The sequence below is a fragment of the Chrysemys picta genome, chromosome 4 (assembly GCF_011386835.1).
Source record: "Chrysemys picta bellii isolate R12L10 chromosome 4, ASM1138683v2, whole genome shotgun sequence".
Taxonomy (NCBI): domain Eukaryota; kingdom Metazoa; phylum Chordata; order Testudines; family Emydidae; genus Chrysemys; species Chrysemys picta.
In genome coordinates this window covers 60,685,144-60,710,050 of record NC_088794.1, presented here as the reverse complement: position 1 = coordinate 60,710,050, position 24,907 = coordinate 60,685,144, and the positions used below count along the sequence as shown (strand labels likewise).

The 24,907-nt window shown below is 54.6% G+C and overlaps 1 protein-coding gene across 1 annotated transcript; it reads right to left on the bottom strand.

The window, feature by feature from the left end:
* Window positions 1-3,474: 3,474 nt before the first annotated feature.
* LOC101932215 (adhesion G protein-coupled receptor E2-like) lies at window positions 3,475-22,862 on the bottom strand. The gene is made up of 14 exons (XM_065590948.1): window positions 22,727-22,862; window positions 21,504-21,560; window positions 20,105-20,263; window positions 19,208-19,363; window positions 16,280-16,447; window positions 12,490-12,581; window positions 9,462-9,682; window positions 7,105-7,342; window positions 6,743-6,937; window positions 6,107-6,342; window positions 5,299-5,365; window positions 4,437-4,528; window positions 4,000-4,168; window positions 3,475-3,883 (listed from the first exon to the last, which is right to left on the bottom strand). The coding sequence occupies exons 1-14, from the start codon at window positions 22,860-22,862 to the stop codon at window positions 3,737-3,739; spliced, it is 2,133 nt and encodes a 710-aa protein (XP_065447020.1). The 3' UTR covers window positions 3,475-3,736.
* Window positions 22,863-24,907: the final 2,045 nt, after the last annotated feature.

The window sequence follows — 24,907 nt, the reverse complement described above, 5'->3', positions numbered from 1 at the left end:
AGGGCAGGCGGTTATACAATGGATGCAGCGGCGGTCTGTGCTTTTGTTGCCTTTCCTGCAGCTCCACCAGACACTTGATCATGTCCATTTGCTCCCCCATTAGCCTCAGCATCTTCTCCTGCATGTTATGATCATGCTCACTGAACGCTTTCCTGGCCTCTGCCACTGAATGCCTTCATGCATTCAGCTGGGCCCTGTCAGTGCAGGAGGACTGCATGAGCTCGGAAAATGTGTCATCGCAAGTGTGTTTTTTTCACCTTCAAATCTGCGATAACCTCAGATGGAGATGTTACGGGGAGCATAGAAACATTTGCACCTGCAGGGGGGATAAAAAGGAAGAGTAGAATTTAAGAAGATACATTTCTGAGAACAAAAGAGAGACTCTTTCACAGTGAATCAAGCGATTCACAGCAGACAGCAATTGTGCTTTAAATATAAGGTCGCATTTTGCCTTTCATATTGAGCATCTGCCGGTATGGTGACACATCACACACGGCTGGGCAACAGAATTCGGTTTCCAGGCAGTCATGGTAAGCCAAAGGGTACATGGGGTTGGCTTCTTCCACCTTCATGACATGTGGGAAGGGTTTCAAACTGCAGCGCCCTCCTTTCTCATAGTAAGCAATGCCGGTTGGGTTTACCGTTTAAAAGGAGGGGCTGCGGTTTTGGGGTGGATGTGCATCACACCCCTCCCCCTCACACCCCTCCCCGAGAGACGGTAGCTGTGTCGGTGGGAGAAGTTCTCCTGCCAACACAGCGGTGTCTACACAGGAGGTCAGGTTGGTATAACTACATCGCACAGGGGGTTGGTTTGTGTGGATTTTTCACCCCCCTGAGCGATGTAGTTATACCAATATAGGTCTGCAAAAAGAACAGGAGTACTTCTGGCACCTTAGAGACTAACAAATTCATTTCAGCATAAGCTGTCATGGGCTAAGGTCTGTAGTTCAGACCAGACCTCAGTTGTATACGTGGTGGTGGCAGCATCAGCAGCCGAGGAATTTCTCGATGCCATCTCCCCACCTCCCAGCCCTCCGGTGGGAGTTGAACTCACATGAATGCTCTGAACTCTGGGCCTTCGCCGACCAAGGACAGCAGCTGTGAGTGGGGTGCAGGGGAGGGAAAGGGCAAAGCTAGGAATCCCCACCTCAGAAATGACCAGGGGGCGGGGAGCTCCATAGCCTGATGGGGGAGGAAGGCCATAGGGCACCCCTCCCCCCAGATGCTTGCTCTGGGCCCTACCTGGTGAGGGCCCGCAGCCTGGGCCCATCTCCTCCCTGCAGAGCTTGGCCGCGATGCTTGTCTTCTTGATGCTGTGGAAGGGGGCAGTGTGGGGCATGGCGGCATGGATGGGGAAGGCCATCTCCACCACCAAGGGTCCCCAGCTCCCCTGCGACAGGTGGTGGGGGACCCTCTGCAGTTGCCCAGCCATGGCAGGAAGAGGGGGGAACTGCTCAGAGCTCTCAGTTGCTGTAGGGAGTGAGGGGACCCTGCAGCAGCCGAGCCCCCCATTGGCAATGGGGGACCCTAGACATCCCACTTGCTGCAGGTGATGGGGAACTGGAGCTCCCTGCTGCTGCAGGGGGTGGGACCCCTCCCCACACAACTGCTCAGCTGCCGTGGGGAGCGGGGGACTTTGAAGTGGGGCAGCGGCAGTGGGGGAGCCGGAGCTCCCGCAGCAGTGGGCACTGAGCTGAACCCGCCTCCCCGTTTTGTCAGTATATTTTTAGTGAAAGTCAGGACACGTCATAGGCTTCCGTGAATTGCCCGCGACCTGTCCATGACTTTTACTAAAAATATCTTTGCCTTACTCATGGTCACAAGCTTTCGAATTGTGGTTTTCCTATTTCCCAAATTAATGCCAGATTTCTTTTCCCTTTTTATTAAATGTTCTCTTTGTTATACACAGACTCAATGCTTGTGAGAGGGGATGTGTTGCCTCTTAGAGGCACCTGGGGTGGTCTGAAGTTTTCCCAGATTACTGGGTTGGAGTGTGTTGGGTTTGGTCACAGAAATCCCCTTGGGACTGTCACCTGATGTGCTGAAATTACCTTTGAGCCTGTTTTCCTTGCCAGCTTGGGACTCCAGAACCCTGCCTTGTTGATCCGGACACGCTAGCCTGCTGCAACACAGACCCAGGGTCTGGGCCATGCTCCCATAGCTGCAGACTTTAATTAAAAACAGCTCAGCAGTTTACCTGTCTCCAGCAACCAGACACCCAGCTCCCAATGGGATCCAAACCCAAAATAAATCTGTTTTACTCTGTATAAAGCTTATACAGGATAAATTCATAAATTTTTCACCATTTATACCACTGATAGAGAGATATGCACAGCTATTTGCTCCTCCATGTATTAATCACTTACTCTGGGTTTATTAATAAACAAAAATGATTTTATTAATTATAAAGAGTAGGATTTAAGTGGTTTCAAGTAATAACAGCCAGAACAAAGTAAGTCACGAAGCAAAATAAAACAAAACACGCAAGTCTAAGCCTAAGACATTAAGAAACTTATTACAGGTAATATCTCACCCTCAAAGATGTTCCAATACGTTTCTTTCACAGACTCCTTCCTAGTCTGGGCCCAATCCTTTCCCCTGGTACAGTCTTTGTTAGATCCAGCAGACATCTCAGGTAGTAAGCAGGGATTTTCTCATGACCGGCAGCGCTTTGTCCTGCTCCACCCCCTTTTATAGCTTTGGCATAAGGTGGGAAGCTCTTATCTCTCTGAGTCCCCACCCCTCCTTCTAAATGGAAAAGTACCAGGTTTAAGATGGATTTCATTATCAGGTGACATGGGTACATGTCACTCTAAGACCCCCAGTCTCCATTTCCCATGGGCTGGCCCACACGTACACAGGGAGGCTTTCAAGTAACTAAGGCCATTTACAACTGATTGTTTCTGGAGCATCCTTAATGGCCTCCACTTAATATGTTTTTCATCAGTGATACAAGGTTATATCTTATTCTCCTAACTCCGAATACAGCAATAATACATGCAAACAAATAGGATGAACACACTTAGTAGATTACAAACTTTCTAAAGACACAATGCAAGGGGTGTTTAGAGTAAAGTATATTCCAGTTGTGTCATATTCATAAGCATATTTCCATAAAGCATATTTCCATAAAGCATATGGAGTGCAACATCACAGGGGCTCCAGCTGGTTCTGTTTTGTATTGGAACCCCTACGTATTGAACCCGGCCCTGGTTGCTGCCGACTCCACCTGGCAGAAGGGTTATTCCTGGCAAGAAAAGCAGAAAAATGACAATAGGTTCCAAGGCCACTGAGAGTGTAATGTACAAACTGGTGGGTTGTCTCTGGGAGGGGACACACAAAGCCCCTGGATCCTGACCCATAGGGATAATGGAGCCAAGGGAAATTCTTCACGGTGCTGACTGATCATTGGGGATGATCCATCTGCACTGACAAGGTTTCAATCCCAGGGGACAATCTGATCTATTCAGATCATTACACTGCAAGAGCCAATGCCTGCCTAGCCCACAGTGAGTGACTCCTGGAGCTCCCAGGAGAGCCAAGGGAAGAGAACGCGGAGGTGCCAGGACAGGGCATTCTGTTCTGGTGCCTAAGACATCTAGGATACCCCTCAATAGTGACCGACTCTCACTGACACTTGCAGTGATGTTCCCAGCTGACTCATAACCAATCCTGAGTCATTCGGGGGGCAAAGCACCTTTACAGCAGTAATGAGACCCAGCTAGAGATGACTGTGTCACAGGCTGGTATTGGAACAGAGCAGAGAACCTCTTACCGTCTTGGTGCTGGTGGTGGGGACAGCAGACATGGATAGATCGGATGTCTGAGATTTTGTGCTGGACATTCGGAATCCCTTGATCCATCTCCTGTACTCCTCTCTCACCTGGAGAGTGAGGGACACGGTCACTGCACTATGTAACTAACGCTGAGAAGATCAGACATGGCCAGCGCAAGGCCAGTAAAGGTGCTGGGTGGGCGCTGACGGGCCGTGGGCATTACCTGGCGATTGAGGAGACAGTGCACCAGGAAGATGAAGGCTCCCTGCAGGCTGTTGACGATGGTGAATAAATACGCCATGACCGTGGCTGCTGGGCCGACTTGGAGGAGACCAAGGCTCCATGTGCAGCCCAGAATGAAGAGCTGGGCGATGGCTTTAAAGGTCAGTAACCTGGATAAAGGCAGATGGAGAGATCCCTTTACAATAACCCTATTGAGAGCAATTGGGTCAGGAGGATCTGGTCAGAGTGGGGTGGAGCTATCGGCCCCTGCTTTCCTATGTGGGACATGGTTCCTGTCAATGCAAACACACTGGAAATTCGTTCCAATGGATCCTAGATATGTTGTTCCCCTCCTGCAATCCCTCACACCCTCCCGGTGCCAAAGACCCTCCAAACCAAGACATCTGACCCTCCAGGATTGTTTTGTTGCCTTCTCACCTGTGGTCTCTGAGGGTGGACACATCTGCATTGAGGGAGGAGAGTCTGTTTCTCAGGATCCACAGGGTCAGGGCAAAGAACGTTATATTTATCTGTGGGAACAGTGGGAAATATTTCCTGTAAAATAGCCCATCTAGGGCCGGTGATTCCAGCTGAGGCCGAGAACGATCCCAGGGGACCGAGCCGAACACTGCAGAACTGGGGACTGCTCATTTCCGGTGGGAAACATCCCCTCTCCTGTAATATTCCCTGGCAGCTCTTGGTCCCTCCCCATGCGTGGAGCTGACAGCACAGCCAGGGCTGAGATGGATCAATGGGATCACAGAGGTCAGATGCTGCTCCAGTTAAATATGGAGCCTCTCCACTGGAGTCAGGAGTTATTTTGGGTTTACACTGGTGTAACTGAGAGCAGGATGAGGCTCAGAGATTCTAGATTCTGTCTCTAGAATACTTCCTGCCACTTTCAGACTGTAACAAATTCCCTGCCCCGCAAACTTCCGCAGGTGGTTGGGAGGAATATGTAGGGACATTTGTTCCCCCCTCCTACAAAAACCACTGCAGAGTTCAGCCCTCTCCCTTCCTCATTCCTTGGGTCATTAACTAGACTAGATCACACTATTGTTGTCTTTACTTTGCAAAACTCCTGATGTCCATGGGAGCTGTGCCCGAGTAAAGGCTGTAGGCCTGGGGATACAGCACAGGGACTAATCCCGGGACTGACCACAGCAGATGAGCCAGGTGGGACCTAACTTGGTCTTTCCTTGTGTTTTATGGGCCACGTTCTCCTCCCTGCTTCACTGAAATCAACGGGGTCGCAGAGGTGAGAGGAGAATGGGGCCCTGTGGTTCTGGGAGGTACCCACCAGGATTATGGCACAGACTGGACCCAGGAAGCTCCAACGAAAGCCTCTCTCCAGGCTGAGCCAGCAGCTAGCGGGAGGGAGGAAGAAGGTGACGTTAATGGGATTACTGCCCTTTTTGAGCCCCGAGGCAGAGAGGGGGTGTCACAGGGCAGCTGGCTCTCAAAAGCGAGATGGATCTCAGCCTGCCTGTGACATGGTCGACTCTCTTGCGGGCAGCAGGCAAACAGCCCTCCCCATGTACCTCAGCATCTCCTGCTTTCAGCCACCACTTCCTCTTCCACCTCCTCAAATGACCTTTTCTGGTGGATGGGCTCAGTATTGCTGGAGGGCCAGACATGCAGCGGATGGACATTGGCCTCGCTACACTGAAGGAAGTGGAGCTGCCCTGATTTACACCAGCTGAGGATCTAGCCTGGGGTGTCTAGAACACACCACACCCTGTTTTAGTGGAGTCCCTCACTTTAGAGAGGGGATCCTCAGGGATTTGCACACAGTAAGAAGATGCATTTGTTCCCTACCCACCAGCCCCACAAACCCAGCCTGGGACCTGGGAATCAACTGGGATCTTTCCCACTTATTCTTCTGCATCATCAGTGGGGTGACAAGTGTAGATGTCTGACAGATGGGCAAATAAACTACAGCGCTCAAGGCAGCTTAGTGTCCCTGGGGATGGGAAGGGTCCCAGGGGACATTCAGCTCCCAGGCAGGGTGAGCAGGGAAATCTAGGTCCAAGTCAGACCTGGGGAGAGCCAGACAACCGCGTGGAAGCCACATCCCAGCTCCCCTTCGGGATGGGCGCTGCACGTACTGTTTGGACGTTCCGTAGCCGTCAGGATTCACCGCTGCAGAAATAGCCACCACCAGGGCTGGGAATCCGTAGCCAAACGGGTACATGAATCTCTTCTTGAACCGGCTGGCGCTGGTGTAATTCACGACCTTCAGGTTCCTGACGGTGAGGAAGAGGTGCAGCCCCTCCAGGAACATCCAGCTGAAGCAGGCCAGGAAGAGGTAGTGTAGGAGGCCAGCAATGACAGCACACGCCACCTGGGGGAGACAGAGAGCCCAGGGACACTGCGGTGGGGAAGGGAAATGCTGAGTGTGGGGGAAACCTGAGATTAGTGGTTAGAGCAGGGCTCAGGGAATCCAGGTTCTGTTCCCAGCCCTGCCAAAGAGTCCCTGGGTCACCATGGGCAAGTCACTTAGGAGAGGAGTCGAGGGACAGAGAGACTGTGACATAAGGATGGAACTGGCTGAACTCCAGGGGTTGGGGACACTCAGACCACTGTGCCCAGGGTGAAGGGGCCTAATGGGGTGGAAACATCTCCCCGGGAATCCCCCCTGTGCCCTGCACAGCACAGAATCCAGGGATCACAAAGGGGTTCAAACCACACACCCCAGCCCTGCTGCGAGTGGAGGAACAGAGCAGGGGATAATCAGGCCGTACCTGACTGCCGGTGGGAGTCACTGGGGTGAGGAAGAGCAGGTTGGCCAGGAAGAGGCAGAGGCAGAGCTGCAGGTGGAGGGAGGTGCTGACGTTGCGGATGGAGCGGCACAGGAGGAAGGTGAGGATGGCGAGGAAGAGGCACAGCAGGGAGAGGGTCAGTCCCACATAGGTGATGATGGTCAGTGGGTAATTCTCCTGTAATACAGCAAAGGGACAATCACCAGTGACCCCAGCCCAGCCCCCTCAGCTCCGACTCAGCCTTTTTCCCAGCAAAGCCTCCAGTCACGCCAGGGAGAACTTTACCCACGGCTGAGTGCGGAGCTCAGGGTCCAGCCCCGTGATCGAGTCTCACGGTGAGATACCGTCACTGTGGTGGGAGCCATTAGGATGGCGAAGCTGGAGAGATGGTCACAGCTGCAGGTGGTGTGAGTGCTGTTCGTGTGCACTGCGGTGCAGCCATCTGGAGACCAACTGCTGCTTTCGGCCTCTACTTTCCAGTAGACGCAGAGAGCCTCGTCCTCCTCTTTTTTGGCCTGGAAACACAACAGAATCATCCTCAGCCTCGTGGGACCACGGAACGTCATTTCTGTTATCACATGTCTATAGCAAACCCGAGGTCACCTACAGCTCCACGGCTCTCCCCACGCAGCCCCCAGTGCCCACTGGGGCCATCCCGGTGACAGTAGAGAGAGAACGGAAAACCCACTGCTCCAAAAGCACAGGCCCTGCTTTTGGAGCAAAAGGGAAATAAATCCTTGCTAGCTGTTAGCACTATGAGGAACGTGGCACATGGCTGAGCAGTTCTGAATGCATCCAGCAGAGGGCAGTGCTGTGTGCACACATACACATATGCACCCTAACCACTTCATTACTGTATCAAAGTGTTTCCTGCTGATTCCCTGAACTCCACTATCTATAGAAAGCGGCTTTCCAGTTATTCCGGCTCAGGGGTGAGCTAGGCGGAGTTGTTACCCTACAGCACTTTGCACGGCCATGTGTCGTGGTGTGACCCCCGGTAACCTCCTCTCTTAAAACAGCCCCAACGAGTCAGGAATAAGGAGGCCTCCTCTTCTCAGGACCATTGGGAGCCAGAAAGGCAGCACGGTCCAAATGCCCGGCAGGAGATGGTGCCTTCTATAGGCCCCTCTGGAGCCCCAGATATGGAGCAAAGTGAGAGGCTCTTCCTTCATGCACCTGTCTGTGGCGCAGGGTGAAGTTTGTGGGTTTGGAGAGGTGAATGGGTCTCCCATCTCCGAGGGCCCCACTCACCACCCTGGAGTTGAGATGACTCTTCTCCAGCTTCCCACCAGCCGGTAGATTTCCCTCGCTGAGACGTCTCGCACTGATGATGGAGTCCAGGGTGGAGTAGGAAATAAAAGCAGCAGCCCCCAAACCTGCTGGGAGAGGAGATGATCCCTCGTTAGGGAGCTGGGGACGCTATGGCAAAGAAGGAGCCGGCCGGGTGCCCAGGGGTCACAGTGAGTCTGTGGCAGATCTGGGAATGGAACCCAGGTTCCTGGCCACAACTCTTAAGATTTAGCCACTGGATCATGATACCTCCTCCCTCGGAGCCCCCAGGAACGCGTCCGGCTGGAAACGTCGAGCTGCAGGATGCAGAGATGAAGATTCAGTTTTTCTCAGCGAGACCAGGAGAGGGGCTGGCCAGGGATGAGCTTCCCCTGGTGCTGGAGGATTCGGGGCCCTGAATATGGCAGCTGAGGGTACACGTTACCCTGGTCCCCACATCTCCATTTGGGGGTCTGGCTAGACTGGGGCGTCCCTGCTCTTTCCATTCTCTGGGCCCACTTCATACCAGAGACCCTCTCATGAGCTGTCTCCCCTCTGCCCCCAACTGCTCACTGCTCGGGGCTCAAGCTGTGGGACAGGCAGGAACGAAGGTGTCAGCTCCATGGCCACAGCCTGAGAACCACTGGCTCAGCCAGCAAGGAGCCCTCCAGGGCTAGAGACAGAGGCCAGGGCCCGGCCTGGGGATCCACGGGGAGGGAGGGAGGAACGGGGGAACCCAGACTGGGGTTCAGTGCCCAGGAACTGCTCTGTGCTGTGGTTTGGGCCCTGGGACTCTCCATCCCCAGGATGTTCCTTGTGTGGCTGCCCCGGTGACTGTATCACAGTGCACGACCATCGTCTGCTCGTGAGCTCTCAGCGTGAAGACCTCACTGTCCCGGCTGCAGTTCCCTGTGACGAGCCGTGTCTGGATAGCTGCAGGGGAGTGGGGGTGAGGAATGACAGAGCCCCTCGCTGTGAAACCACTTCCCTGGGAATCTGTCCATTCTGGGCCAGATCCGCCTCCCTCTCACTCCACTTGGAGCCGGGGGGCTTCAGGGCTCTTCCGCACTGTGGGAGGGGGAAGTTTGGAGCTCCCTGCCCGAGTTCCATTGATCACCCCCAATATCCCCTCCCCACATTCTGGCTGTGTCTCCATTGGGATGCTGCCTCCCCAGCAGGGGGAGTATTCGGGGTGGGGGGAGGCGCCTGGCTCAGCATGGCAGCCCCTAGTGGTGGAATGCCAAATATTACATTTAAAGCCCTCTCGGACATTGCTGTTGCTCCTGGGGGCACTGGCGGGGCTGGGTTATATTTCCTGGTGCAGGGGCAGTGCTGGTCTGTGTCTGTACTGAACACAGGCTCACATCCACAATGGTATATAGGCTCTAACTTCCAGTGGATTTGGGGCACAGTGTATAACCCCGTATCTCACGGCAGCCAGCAGGTGGCGCTGAGAGCCACACATCCCCCCTCATCCATAGACTCTGTCGTCATGTTCTGTGTGGTTATCTCTGGAGACTGGAGCGCAGTGGCCAGCGCGGCCAGTTCCACGCTCTGCAGCAGCACTGTCAGGGCCAACCCCACGTCCCCCTTGTCTCCGCCATCCCAGAGGGAGGTGCTCTTCAGGAGGGCACTGAAACCGAGAGTTGCTTCCTGGGGACAGGAAAGTAAAAGCCCTGGGAGTGAGGAGTCCGGGGGTTGAGGTGCCACGTCCTGTGTGTTCCCAGGGGGCATCGGGCATTACAGCCTCTCCCAGTTCAGGGGCTGCAGTGCTCTCAGAGGGGGAGCCCTTTACAAAGGGGGTCCACTGAGGCTGACGCAGAACCCCACTGGGACCTGAAGCCAACTGGGGTAGAACCCTTTGTCCTTCCTTCTTCACTCCCACTCCCCCATTCCTCTATTGCAGACGCCAGGGAACAACATTGTCACAAGCCCACGGCTTCCTAGGCTGTCTCTATGCTGCGTCCGGCAGCTGCTCAGAAATGTCTGTCAGGGCAGGGATAGAGCCCAGATCCTGCTGCCTGAAAAACTTAGGTCACTGATAGATGAGCTGAGGAGAATCCCAATTAACTGTTAGCAGTATAGCACCTCTGATGAACAACAACAGTTCTGAACACTAGAGGGTGCATGTGGGTGGACAAAAACAAACGTGCACTCACACCATCAGAGGGCGTGTGCACGCAGACACAGACAAACACCACTAGAGTGTGCATCCCCCCTCCCCACAGCAGTGGAGGGCACAGATCTTTTCTGAAGAGTATCTACATGGCTCCCTCCCCCAAGATGAGACTCCTAACCCAGCACAGCAGCAGGCAGGGCTCTGGGGCACACAGGGGCACTAGTCTGCAGGGCACATTCAAGGGAAGGAGCCTCTCACCTCCAGTGATAACGCCGCACTCCCATCTCTGCACGTGGACATCAAAATGTCTAATGTTGAATTAAAGAAAGAGCAAAAACTGCTGCTTCTGCCGCTCCGCTTTCCCTGCAGAGAGACCCAGAGCAGAGGGTGAGTTCTGCAGGCGCTGAAGGGCGACCGACATTGGTGTTTGACTTATGCAGGGGCCTGATCCTGACACCTCTCGTTGAGTGAATAAAGCTTTTATATCAGACGTGTCCAGGACATGTACAATGGTGCTGTTGCCACAGCGCGAGGTTCATGTGGCGAAAGGGAACAGTTTCTAGTAACAGCTGGAATACATCAAGGCTTGGGACTAAACCCCTTTTTGTTCACATCGGTGCTGGATGCATTGACAGAAAGCAGCCAGAGAGTGGCCCCTGGCACATGCCTTTTGCAGATGACGTAGTGCTCGTGGGGGGAGAGGAAAGAGGAAGTGAAGGAAGATGCAGAGAGACATGGAGGTGCATATTGGAAAGAAACGGCATGAAAATCAGCAGAAGAAATAGAGTATGTGGTCTGTAGATTCAATGCTCTCCTGCAGGAAGACAATGGGCGTGTAAGTCTGGGGCCAGCCACTAGCAAAGCTACAGAAGTTTTAGAAGGTTCAATATCAATTTGCGAACCTCTAAGGTGATAAGTAACAGTCAGCATGGATTTGTCAAGAACAAATCCTGTCAAATCAACCTGATAGCTTTCTTTGGCAGGGTAACAAACCTTGTGGATGGAGGGAAGCGGTAGACGTGGTATATCTTAACTTTAGTAAGGCTTTTGACACAGTCTCATGTGACCTCATAAACAAACTAGGGAAATACAACCTATATGGAGCCACTCTAAGATAGGTTTTCCAACTAGTTATGCACCTTTCCCAGAGAGTAGTTATCAGTGGTTCACAGTCAAGCTGGAAGGGCATATCGAGTGGGGTCCCACAGGGATCAGTGTTGGGTCTGGTTCTGTTCAATATCTTCATCAATGATTTAGATAATGGCATAAAGAGGACACTTATAAAGTTTGCGGACGATACCAAGCTGGGAGGGGCTGCAAGTGCTTTGGAGGATCGGATTAAAATTCAAAATGATCTCAACAAACTGGAGAAATGGTCTGAAGTAAATAGGATGAAGTTCAACAAGGAGAAATGAAAAGTTCTCCATTTAGGAAGGAACAATCAGTTGCACACATACAAACTGGGAAATGACTGCCTAGGAAGGAATACTGCGGAAAGGGATCTGGAGGTCATAATGGATCACAAGCTAAATATGAGTCAACAGTGTAATGCTGTTGCAAAAAACCGAAACCTCATTCTGGGATGTATTTGCACAGTAGTTCTCAAACTTTTCTAGTGGTGACCCCTTTCACATAGGAAGCCACTGAGTGCGACCCCCTTATAAATTAAAAACACTTTTTTATACATTTAACACCATCATAAATGCTGAAGGCAAAGCAGGGTTTGGGGGGGGAGACTGACAGCTTGCGACCCCCCCATGTAATCCCCTCATGAGCTCCTGAGGGGTCCCAACCCCCAGTTTGAGAACCCCTGTATTAGCAGGAGCGTTGTAAGCAAGACACGAGAAGTAATTCTTCTGCTCTACTAGAAGGATGAGGAGGATCAAGTCCCAGCGATGAAAAGACAAACACAGTATTGCCCTGATCTTGGATGGGGTTTACAGGGGTCACCGTAATACCAACAGCAAAGGTTTTTGTCTGGGAATTTCCATATTGGTGGTACAAAACACAGGGTAAAATCCCCAGCAAATGAATGATGGGTTCAAACGTACCTGCAGAGAGTAATTCTTGCACGTCGCTTTGATTCCCTCGAACTCAGAACTGCAGTTAATGCTGGGGGCTTGGAGCGATGGGAAGAGAGGAGCAGACGTTAGCGCTTTCATATCAGATTTTCATATCAACTCACTCCTGCCTGGGGGAAAATCCCCTTCTCTTCCCCACCCCGATGGTTGCTCTCTGTCCACATGCCAGTCCTGCACTGCCAAGAGTTTAACATGCGGCTGCTACAAAACTCCCTCCCTTCCTCCCCATCTCACTCTGTCTCTCTCTCCCCTCCATTTACACTCCGCTTTGCCTGTCCCTCATGCTCCTGTCTCCTGACACACGTGGCCTTGGGGCTGCAGATATCTGGGTTCTTGTTGCACTCGTTGATGTCTGAGAGGGGAAAGTGGGGGAGAGGGTCACACACACCACGGCTGGGGGCATACAGGGGGTGAAGGACCATGGAGGCACCCCACCGATAGCAGGGGGCGTGGTCTCTCGGTCAGTCTGTCTGCTCCATCTAACCCCCCCCCCATTCAATTCTCCTTTCTTCCCTGTTATTTGCAGTGCCCCAATCCCTGCGGCGCAACCCCTCCCCCACCCCCAGATCGGGGGCCCAACCTTTTCCAGACCAGGACTCTGCGATCCCCTCCCTGCACCTGTCCTGGGAGACCGGGGTTAAGGCGGGGGCCCGATCAGCCACTTAAGCTGCAAAGGGGAAGTGACTTAGGCTGCGTGCAGGGCGCTAGCTAGAAGGAAGCTCGCCTGGGAGGGGACAGGTGGGGCTTCTATACAGTCCGAGGGCTGGGCCCAGTGGTGAGGGCCTGAGGCAAGGGGGGCTAGGGAGCCCCGAGGGGGGGCTAGGGGCCCCGGAGGAAGGGTTTCACTAGCAGGCATAGGAGAGAGGGATCTGACTTTGAAAGGCTCCCCCAGAATGACTTAGGCTGCGTGCAGGGCGCTAGCTAGAGGGAAGCTCGCCTGGGAGGGGACACGTGGGGCTTCTATACAGCGCGAGGGCTGGGCCCAGTGGTGGGGGCCTGAGGTGAGGGGGGCTAGGGGCCCTGGAGGAAGGGTTTCGCTAGCAGGGATAGGAGAGAGGGGGTCTGACTTTGAAAGGCTCCCCCAGAATGGGGATCACAGCGTGACCCGACCGCACGGCCAAGACACGGGGCAGCTGGGACTCTGGGAGCTGCAGTGGTGGGAGAGAAGAAAGGAGGCGCTGAACTGGAGCGAGTCACCAGAACGGGGCGTCATACTCAGCGTTACAGACCCCAGCCCGATGGGTCCCCTCCCCGTTCGGGATACACCCAGCCCCGCCCCCCCCATGGAGCACTAGGAGAAGGGTGGGTGGGCTGTGCCCAGGGGAGTGCAGGGGAATTGGGTGATGTCCCTTTAAACTAGTTTCTTTGCTCTCTGGTGGCTCACGGGGGTCAATGGCAGAAGCCCGCAGACCCCCACATGCGGCCAGGCCCTGCACGGCTGGTAAACGGGTTGTTTGAAGCCAGCTGGATCCAGGGGATCGCCCTATTCCTAACATTGCGCAGTGAGCAGCGGCCTGACAACATCCATTCCCGGACCCTGCTGTGACCCCCAGGCCCAGGGCCCCGCGGGGCGAATCCACCGAGCCCTCGGACGGATGACGCCAGCTCGACACTCGCTGCCGATCCGGCCTGTGGAAGCCGAAGCTGGAAGAGACCCGCCCAGCCTGACCCCCCAGCATAGCCCCAGCCGGAGTCGCCACCCAGCGGTTCAGCAATCCGGCCCCAAACGGAGGGAACTTCACTGCCCTCGCTGCCTCCTGGGGCCTTTCACCACTGTGGAGAGTCTGATCTGACAGACGGGCCCTGCCCTGCCTGGGCACAGAGAGCCCTACCGTGATCTAGCCAAATGCTGGAGGGCCGTGCACCTGCCAGGCTGCCAACGTGCCAGCTGCCGGGCAAAGGGGGATACACGGAGGATGTCAGGGCTCCATAGTTCCTCGGGGTCACTCACCCCGTGCAGGGAGTGGGGTTTTCTACCTAGGGACCAGGCTTGTACGTGCAGAGACGCACTCATTCCGGACAGCTAAGCTCTCCCCGATATTTATCCATAACGCTTTTGCTTCACACAGAAATCCTTGTGGCTAAAATCCCCTTCGCCTGGACATCAGCAAACAAGTCAATCAGCGGAGAGAGTCAAGAGCGCTCACGGATCCTTCCCTTGGGCCGTGTTCCAGCAGCTCTGTCTCAGACTCCCCTTCTCTCTCTCTTTCCTGTGACAGCGTTTTGCTATTTCCCGCTACACCCCTTCCCCTCGGTCGTTATTTGCATAAAGGCAGCACCCAGCGCGCTGCACACACACTGCCATAAAGAGCTTCTGTAGGGACGCATAGCTCCCGAATCGCTAGCCCACAGGTGCGGCAAACTGCTCCCATGGCTACGAGGCAGGAGTGACCTTCAATCCAGCGTTTGTGTTTGGGAAACTTATTTGGCTGATTTGATTGTACCCTCGCAGCTGGTGTTCACGCGCTCAAGAGATGGGTTCGTTATCTTATGTGCATGTATACTGCCTGGCTTTTCTATGTGCAAGAATGTAACCACTAAAAAGTGTTGTAAACAAAGCAAGGAGAGAAATAAAAACCCCAAGAAAGTTTTCCTGGGAGGCTTTTTGCAAAAGGCTTGTAAAGCTCTCTAGCTACCACAAACCTGGCGTTCTGTTTCCTTTCCTGTGTCGTCACCACAAGCTTCTAGTCTAAATAGACAAGAGATGGGAGAGAAAACGGAGGCAGGGAATTGCCTAAGGACACCCAGCAGTAACAGAGCTGGGACTAGAAACAAGTCTCCCGACTCTCATACCCTACCCACTAGAACTGTCTTTTGCAGCTTGCTTCCTCCAGAGAAGGCCGAGAATGTGTCTCCCCTGCCTCACCATGCAGATTTTACCCTCGGCTCCCCCTCACTGAGAGGAGCTCTGTGTCTCCTGGCTCACGGCCGGGAGAGCATCGGGACTGGAAAAAATCCTTTTTTCCTTTGGCAGGAAACTCAACTTTTGCCCCATTGTTAAACCTCTTGGAAGGCAACGGGCCTATGCCATTCCTCTGAGGGGGCTTGTATGTGCCAGCCTCTAGCGAAGCCCGCTGAGCCACAGAACAAGGAGAGGACAAGTTTGTCCTGGTCTAGTGGCTGGTTCTCATAAGTACAGCCTGCTACAATGTCTAGTTAATGGAGTTACTCCCTTAGTTCCAGCAGCGGAGCTGTGTGCTTTCAGCAGACAGGGCCTGGGTTTGATTCCTGCGGATGACCCAAGCTGGTTCCTTTGTGATGCCAGCTCCTTCCCCTGCCTTAGCAGCTGCTGAGGGTTCGGTTAATGGGGTTCCAGAAACTAATGGGCTTTTTTGAGCCCAAGCTGGATTAAAGATTGTCCAACACAGAGTCCTCGGCTCTGTCTCAGCCCAGTTTGCTTTGCAAAGACCTGACCTGCCCCCACCTCAAAGCTCTGCTACGAAAGAGCATCTTGGGCTCTGATTGCAGCTGCAGGTTTGGGGGGATGTTGCAGCTTCTAATGACATCCCCAATGCCCTACGCTCGTGCCTCAGTGGAATTAAGCAGCATGGCAAGAGACATGGTGACCTTCAGTCCCCAGGCTCAGTTTCCAATGTGTAAGACAGGCTGGGAGTCAGAACAGACACTGCCCGGGCGTGGCGCAGAGAAAGAGCGAGAACTCAGGGCAACCTGGTTAGTTTCACCCTCCATGAATGCGGGTTAGTGTCAGAGATCCTGGGTAAGCTCAGTGGCCGTGCATTAACAGCATTGCCAACGCCAAGTAATCAATAAAAGCCCCAAACCGTGAGCCAGGCTCCAAAAAATTCACAAGATTGGTTTAAAATTCACAAGATTTAAAAAAAAAAAATCCATTTTGGCTTCATTTTGTTTGACTCTGGTTTGGGAGCTGTCGGTCACCCGAGCGTAACATTTGTCAGTTTTTCCTCCACCACGTGGGCCAGGCCCTAATTTTGATTTTAGCCAAAAGTGGAATCACGTGACTCTGGGAGGTGGGGCTTTAAGGCAACGACACACATTAGCAAAACTGCAGAAAAGCCAGAAACATCATGCCTTTGCCACGACTGTTTCCAGCTCCCATTGTACCTGTGCAGATCTGAGATGTATTCTTTTGACTCTTCCCAAATCCCCAACTGCATTTACACATGTAACTCCCTGGCATGTTGATGCAGTTCCCGTGGGGCTCACAGATTGTGGCGTTTCGCTGGCACTCGTCAATGTCTGCAAGGAGAGAGAAAGCGCTAGGTCAGGCTGATCGAGGAGCTGTACCTTGGGCACTGGGGTGATGCTGCTGGGGGATAATCCAGGCGTCCGACATGCACCGTGCTCTGGGGAATGGGGCTGGTTAGAGCCAGGAGTTCAGTTACTGGGTCAGCGAACGGGAGCGAGTTGGCTATTGTCCGGAATGAGCCGCTCCAGCTGGGAAGGGAAAAGCAGCCCTGCCAGGACACGCACCTGCTGCTTGCTAAAGCTACCAAGCGGATCTGGCGATGCCCAGTGCCACAATATCAGTGCAGACGGCAATGCCTGAATGAGCCGCCTGCCCCTGGAAGGGACAAATGGGGAGCTGCTTTAGATGAAGGGGCTAGAGAATAACATGCGGGCTCGTCTAATGCCTGGATATCAGTCAATGGGGTGACCTCCTCTGCAACCCATGAGCTGCCCTGGGCACCCCCTTGCACACAGGACAGTGCAGAACCAGAGGGGTTCAGAGACAGGCAATGAGAATGATCAGGGTCCTGGAAAAACCCTCTATGGAGAGAAACTGAAAAGACTGGGACTGTCACCTGAGAGTGAACGTAAGAGGGACATGTTAAGAGTCTATAAATGACTGATGGGGATAGAGAAGGGAGATAGGGAGCTTCTGTTCTCCCCACCTCATAATACTAGAGCAAAGGCTAGTCACAAAGTCAGAAGAAGGGAAATTCGAAACGGAGCCAAGGAAAGGCTGTTTCACGCAATGTGCGATTAGCCTGTGGAACTCCCCACCACAGGAGTCACTGAGGCCAAGAATTTAGCAAGATTCAAGGAGCGACTGGACATTCCTATGGATGATGAGAACAGCCAGAGTGATCATAGTTAAAGGGCACAAACATTTGGGAAGAGAGAGAAAACCTCCTGTTGTGCGGCTTCAGCCCAGCTGAGTATTAGAGACCAGGAAGTGAGGGCAGATTATCCCCCGGCTGCCACTGCAGGGCTCTTCCACCGTCCTCTGCAGCATCTGGCTCTGGCCCGTTGGTGCCGGGATACCAGGCTAGATGGGCCCCATCTGTACTGTGCAAGTGCCAGCGTTACTTGTGTCTCAGCCTGGCCAGTGGCATGGTTTTGCCTCTTCAGAGGCTGAGCTGCTCCCGGGGCAGACTGACCCCTGTAAGAACCGACCGGCTGCATCCTGCCAAGTGCAGCCTCCTCCGCCCCTCGACCCTGCGACACTCGCGGGTTCTCCTGAAAGCACCAAGGCGGCTCCGTGTTTCCAGAACCTGCTTTATTCCGGAAACGACGTACAGTCGGGTTCCGCACCCGAAGGCTTCCAAGAGTCCATGTGGGATGGGAACGGAGCTTCCAGGACCGAGGCCGGGGTGCCCAGCACTGCAGCTATTCCCTGCCTCCCAGGACCCACGGAGGAGTATCGGGATATGTCTGGGGCACACTGTGCTGTGGCTAGTCTCTCCTCCCCAGGGCCCATAGGGGACAGAGCGCACTGTGCTATTTCCATGGCCCAGACACGAGGCCCCTTCCCAGGCTCAGGGGGACACTAGCAGCCCAGATGCTGTGTGCTGGGGCAAGTGAGAGTCCCCTCCCCTCTCTGCAGCTGATCACTGGAGCACAAGGCATTTGCTCAGAGGGTCTGTTTATTCCCCATCCAAGCACCGGACATAGGGGTGAGCCCGGCCCCATGCTCTGCAGGAGCAGGCAAGGGTCACGTCTCATCACAGCCTCGCTGAAGGCCCCGGGCCACTGCCAAAGCTGGTAGCAGCACCGGTGCAGCCCAGGCCTGGAATAAGCATTTGTGTGTGTGTGTGGGGGGGGTGTCTCAGCAGCTGGGGTGAGGGAAGAGCTCACCCTGGCAGTTCTTCTCACTCGTGTGCGTGAAGTTGGCTTTCCCAGAGCTGGGCTCGTAGCCATCGATGCAGGTGCAGGAGTAATTCCCAGGCACATTGGTGCAGTTTGCGTGGGATCCGCAGTCTGCCAGGCCCTGACACTCGTCAATATCTGCAGCACAAGAGGGGACGCTCTGTACAGTCCTACCAGGGAGACGTTCCTGTATCACGCACCTGTACTGAGCTGGGTGACGGGACCCAGGCGACCAGGCCTCTGGGAGCTTAACAATCACAGGCCTGATTCTCAGCTACACTCAGGCGGCACTAGGCTGCTCTGGCAGCGGAACGGCCACTCGAGAATCCCCCACCCTGCAAAAGGGGCCACCCCAGCAGGTGTGGAGCTGCTGTAGGGGTCCTTTACCCATCCTGCTCTTAGCCACTGATGTAGGGGCCGAGGCCGGGGTGCCCAGCACTGCAGCTATTCCTTGCCCCCCAGGACCCATGAGGGAGGATCGGGGGTGTGGCTGGGGTACACTGTGCTGTGGCTATTCCCTGCTCCCCAGGGCCCATAGGGGGCAGAGCGCACTGTGCTATTTCCATGGTCCAGACACGAGGCCCCTTCCCAGGTCAGGGGGACACTAGCAGCCCAGATGCTGGGTCCTGGGGCCAGCGACGGTCCCCTCACTCTCCCCAGCACATCACTGCAGCACAAGGAGTTTGCTCTGTGGGTCTGTTTATTCCCCATTCAAGCACCAGGCATAGGGGTGAACGCAGCCCCATGCTATGCAGGAGCAGGTGAGGGTCATGTCTCAACACAGCCTTGCTGACGGCCTTGGGACACTGCCAAATCTGGTAGCAGCATCGGTGCAGTGCCAGGTCTGGAACGAGGATTTGTGTGTGTGGTGGGGGTCTCAGCAAGTGGGGGCAGGGGAGAGCTCACCCTGGCAGGTGTTCTCACTCGCGTTCGTGAACTTGTCTTTCCCAGAGCTGGGCTCGTAGCCATCGATGCAGGTGCAGTAGTAATTCCCAGCCACGTTGGTGCAGTGTGCGTTGCGTCCACAGTCTGGCGGGCTCGGCCCCAGACACTCGTTAATATCTGTAATGCAAGAGGGGACGCTCTGTACAGTCCTGGCACTGAGACATTCTCCGTATCACCCACTAGACCTCCGCACTGAGCTGGGTGATGGGACCCAGGTGACCGGGGCCCTGAGCAGTTCCTGATTAAGGGCCTGATTCTCAGTTACCCACTTCTGCTGCTGCAATCTCAGAAACAGCCCCATGAGCCTCGTGTCCCAGGTACGGGGGGTTCGGCCCCACAAACACCAGATCCCCCATGTGCGGGGAGGGGGGGAGACGTCCCCTGGGTCTCCAGGCTCCCTGTGTGTTGGGTGGGGGGGGATGACAAGCTGCCTCTCCTCCGCCCCCTCCCTCCTTGGATCCCTGCAGGGTGCGGGGGCGGGAGGGGAGTATAGCCAGGGCTGCCCCATTCTGCTCCTCTGGGAAGGGATCTATGGGGCCCCTCTGCCCCAGGACACCCAGGGGCTGACTAGGGCCCAGGCTGGGGTTCAGACGAGTCAGTGTGATGGGCCCCCCCACCCTGTGCCCAATCCACAGAGCCCAACACTCCTGGCTCCTGCTGCAGCCGCTCCTGCTGCTCACTCTGGAGGCCCCGGTTCGATCCCCAGGAGGGCGGCGCTCACGCGTGCTGCTGCCCCCCTCATTCCCCAGCCGGGCTGAGCCCCCCCCAACAGGCCCTGCAGTCAGTGGAGTTGGCTGTTCCATCCCTTAATGCCCTGCTCTATCCCAGCCCCCCAGGACAACGTGGGAGCCCTGTTACCGTTACAGATCTCCGTTGTGTCAGTGAAGAAGAAGCGATTCCCATCTGGCTGGTATCCATCCAGGCAGGTGCAGTGGGTGTTGTTCACACACTTGGCGTTTGCTGGGCATAGCAGATGGCTGTTGCAGTCCTCAGTGGTACCTGCAGGGGCAGGAACAGCTGGCCAGGGTCAGCCAGTGCAGAGCGGCTCCCCCCCACACCCACACACAGTGGGATCGACTCCTTTCACACGCCCCATTCGCTGATTTTCATCCCTGGGTGCCTGGCAAACAGCTCCGATGCCATCCACCACCTGGCAACAAGCTGCCCTCGGCTGCACAGGGGCCTTGGCTCCCCGGGGAGCCCCCGGCACAGACAGGCAGAGCCGCCGGAGCCGGGCAACAGTTCAAGAAAAACATTTTCAGTCTGACTCAGTTTTTCTCCTTTTTGTTGCTGTCATTAGCGTCGATTTCAAACCGAAACCTCGCTTTGAACCGGAAATCGGGAATTGTTCGTTTTGAACATTATTTCATCCCCCCCCACCCTCCCCAGCCAATTTTTTCCCAGTAAAACCAAACATTCCTCTGAACCGAATCGGCATTTTCTGGCAAAAAATGGTTCCTTGGGAAGTTCCTGCCTGGCTCTGCTCTGGATTGACTGAGAGCGGAGTCGGGCCCGAGGCTAGTTTGCATCCTGAGCTGCCTCCCATGACCCAGACTGTGACCTGCCTACGGGGGCTCCTGGATCCTTTAGCTGCCCGGTGTCTGGGGCTCCGCTGGGATCCGTCCCTCTGGCCAGCGTGACGGGAAGGATCCCAGCGCAGCTTAGCCGGCTGCAGGGCTTGGGACGGGAGCAGACGGAGCAGGGTGGGAGCAGCACTGGGGGACCCCAGTGGGTCAATGGGAATTTGCCCAAATCCCATCTTGGGATTCGCAGCAGAGCTGGGCTCGGGGCGCAGAGTCTGGATCCCAAACACCCCCCAGCTGGGCACGTGGGTCCTAGGTTTCAGTTTAGCCCAATTTTAGATGAGGGGGCACCTACAAATGCCACTTCTAACATCTGAGTCATTAGGGGTTTGATTCGGGCTGGTCAGTAACAAGTCCCTTGGCTACAAAGGGGATCTGCCCCTCACTCCAGCCCCCAGTGTAGAGCCCTGGGCCCCAGTGTCGATTCTCTGCTGGCCATGGGGCTGGAAAGGGAAGGGGCGGGCTACAAAGGTGCCTTCTCCTCTCCCGTGCACGCACCCACCGTGCTCTATAAACCCACCCCAAGATGTCCACGCCCAGGGGCTGCTCCCGGCTCGCCAGACCCCTGACTCTGCTCTCCTCCCACAAGGGAAAGGGACCGGAGGGGGCGGAGGCTGGAGACCCCGGGCAGCCGGGAGAATTCGGGAAGGTTAGCCAGGAGGAGTCAGCCTTACCTTGTACGCCATGATTCTGGGCCACAGTGCCCCCCAGGCACAGGGCGATGCAGAACCCTGGAAGGCAGAGACAGGGTAAGGCACCATGGGGAGATCGTAACCGCCACTCAGCTGCACACACCCCCAGCCGCCCCCGTCCTGACAATCCTGGGCCAATCGCCAGTCAGTGATGTGAGGTGATGTGAAGAGGGGACGCAGCGTGCTGTGGAACCCCATTGTGCTTTCCTAGGAAGGCAGCTAGAAAGGGGGCACTTCTTTGAAATTCAGCTCTGGTCAGTCTCCCCCGGGGAGTCTCCATGGAGGACGAGGGAGCTGGGGAGGTGACGGCATCACAGTTCCCCTGGAAGCAAAGTCCGAGCCATTCATTCAGAGATTCTAAGGCCAGGAAGGGAGGAGGCTGATCCGGCCTCTCGCAGTGCACAGGCCAGAGAATGACCCAGGGATTCCTGCCTCCAGCCCATAGCTGGGGATGGAGCTAGCGCAGAGCTTGAGAGAGGACAGCCCGTCTGTTCGACTCCAAGTGATGGAAACGGCTGTTGTGTGTTCACACTGTCAGCTGCCTGTGCAATAGCATGTTCACACTTGTGACACTTGCAGTGGTATTCGGAGCGATGCACTCTGGGCACCTATCCCACAGAGCACCTCTTTCTCTTCTGCCGCTAAGAGTTGTGGGAAAGCAGAGAGGGTCTGGGGGAATCCTGGGTCCTGCCCCAGTACCCCATTATGCATTGCTTCGCATCCCAGCAATCCCTGTGCTTCTGTCTGCATTTGGCGCCATCTTTCAACGGTTTGTGTATTGCGTGGCCTGCCTCTTTGGGCTGCAGGAATTAATCCCGAACTGTTGACTAATATGCGGCTTGCATTGACCAACACGTCATGAGTGGCAGTGAAGTTATTTCTTAAACTACAAAGGGAAGGGGAATGTGACATTGATCTCGCCACGCGTAGTAGCTACGATACAGGTTGCTTGTGGCCTTCACGGAGGTGCTGACCACAGTAGAATGCCATTTTTGGGCTCAGGAAACAAGCTCTGAGTGGTGGGATCACATCGTGATGCACCTCTGGGATGACAAGCAGAGGCTGCAGAACTTTTGGATGAGGAAAGCTACATTCATGGGACTGTCTGATGAGCTCGCCCCAGCCCTGCGGTGCAAGGACATGAGAATGAGAGCTGCCCTGCCGCTGGAGAAGCACGTGGTGATTGAACTGTGGAAGCTGGCTACTCCAGACTGCTACCGATCGGTCGCTAACCAGTTTGGAGCGGGAAAGTTGATCGTTGGACTTGTGTTGACAAGTCTGCAGGGCCAGTAATCGTATCATGCTCCAAAAGATCATGACTCGGGGCAACATGTAGGACATTGTGGATGGCTTTGCACAAGTGGGCTTCCCTAACTGTGGAGGGGCAATAGATGGCATGACTATTCCAGTTCTGGCACTAGACTACCTAGCCACTGAGTACATTAATCACAAGGGGTATTTCTCAATTGTTCTCCAGGTGCTTGTGGATCACTGTGGGCGTGTCACAGACATTAACACAGGCTGGTCTGGAAAGGTGCATGACACACACATCTTTCGGAACACTGGCCTGTTCAGGAAGCTGCAAGCAGGGACTTTCTTCCCAGACCAGAAGATCAGCATAGGGGAAGTTGAAATGCCCATTGTGATCCTGGCAGTCCATGCCTACCCCTTAATGCCGTGGCTTATGAAGCCAAAGATGGGGCAACTGGACAGCAGCAAGGAGCGGTTGAACAACAGGCTGAGCAAGTGCAGAATGACTGTTGAATGTGCTTTTGGCCATTTAAAAGCCCGCTGATGCTGCCTCTATTGTGAAGTGGGACCTGGTCAATGACAATATTCCTATGTTTATAGCCGCATGCTGTATGCTCCATAATGTTTGTGAAGGGAAGGGTGAAAGCTTCACTCAAAGCTGGATCGCAGAGGCTCAGTGCCTGGAGGCTGAGTTTGAACAGCCAGAGACCAGGGCTATTAGAGGGGCAGCGCGGGGCCATAAGGATCAGGGATGTCTGGGGGGCGCATGGGAAAGTGTTTTGCAACAGCAGCTGCAGGGGAGGGCGGGCATGGAGCTGCTCAGTTTGAAGAGCTAGTATCCCCTGGAGCGTGTCTGCTTGGCGCTCCATAACCTTTAGGAGCCGCTCCATGGCTTCATTCTGGCGCGCCCCGTTCTCCTTCGGTCCCTCTTCTCGCTGGCCCGCCACTCCTGCAATTCCTGTTTCTCGGCGGCAGAGTGCATCATAACATCACGCAGAAAATCCTCCTTAGTTCTTCTTGGCCGCTTTCTAATTCTGCACAACTGTTCAGCCGCCGATAACCAAGAGGGAGGCTGGGCTCCCAGGGTCACCTCTGTGAAGTTTAAACACAACATTTTATGGAAGCAGGATTGTTTGCAACACAGAGAGCACTGATTCAGTGCTTTAAACACAGCCAGTACTCACACACCTGGCACTAACTGGCTGACCCCAGGTAAGCACACATGAGCCACAAGACCCCCAAAATGGTGAGTAGCCGCAGGGGCAGGGTAAATCACTCTTCTCGCACCCTGCTGTACTCTGGGCATGTGGCTCTTGGGGAGAGCCAGCACTGTAGGGAGGGGTTGATAATAATTCCTTTCCCCACACTTTCCACAGGATGTGATCATTATGGAAGATATCTCACTGCTGAGGGTCAGCAGGGAATCAAGGGAGGGTCTTCTCCAAAACGGCGACTTCTGCCCTGGCCCCTATGTGGCTCACCTGTGTGCAGCAATGCCCGCCCCCCCCATGACGGCACAGTGGTGCGGGAAAGTTACTGTTAATGGGGCAAGAAACAAAGCAGCTCTGCCTAAGAACCTGCAACAGTTGATTGCCCAGTATCTCCACGAGAGTTTCCTGGAGATCTCTGAGGGAGATTCCCCTGACGTGAGGGAGTCAATCAACAGCCTGTTCCGCTGCTCAGACTAAGCATGTGGTGGGCAACAAGTCTTCTTTCTGCAACACTCCTTCCCCCAGCAACTCACTTGAGTGATTCCCAAAATCAAATCCACTTACCAGGGGCCTTCTCTCTTGTTTGCACTTCGCCAACATCTGACAGCTGTGACTTGCCCTGACTACGATCCTGTCCAAGACCACAGGTATGCACTCAGGCTGGCCAGCCCCAATTGTGACATTTCTATTTCTAGCTAGATTCATAGATTCTAGGACTGGAAGGGACCTCGAGAGCTCATCGAGTCCAGTCCCCTGCCCGCATGGCAGGACCAAATACTGTCTAGACCATCTCTGATAGACATTTATCTAACCTACTCTTAAATATCTCCAGAGATGGAGATTCCACAACCTCCCTAGGCAATTTATTCCACTGTTTAACCACCCTGACAGTTAGGAACTTTTTCCTAATGTCCAACCTAGACC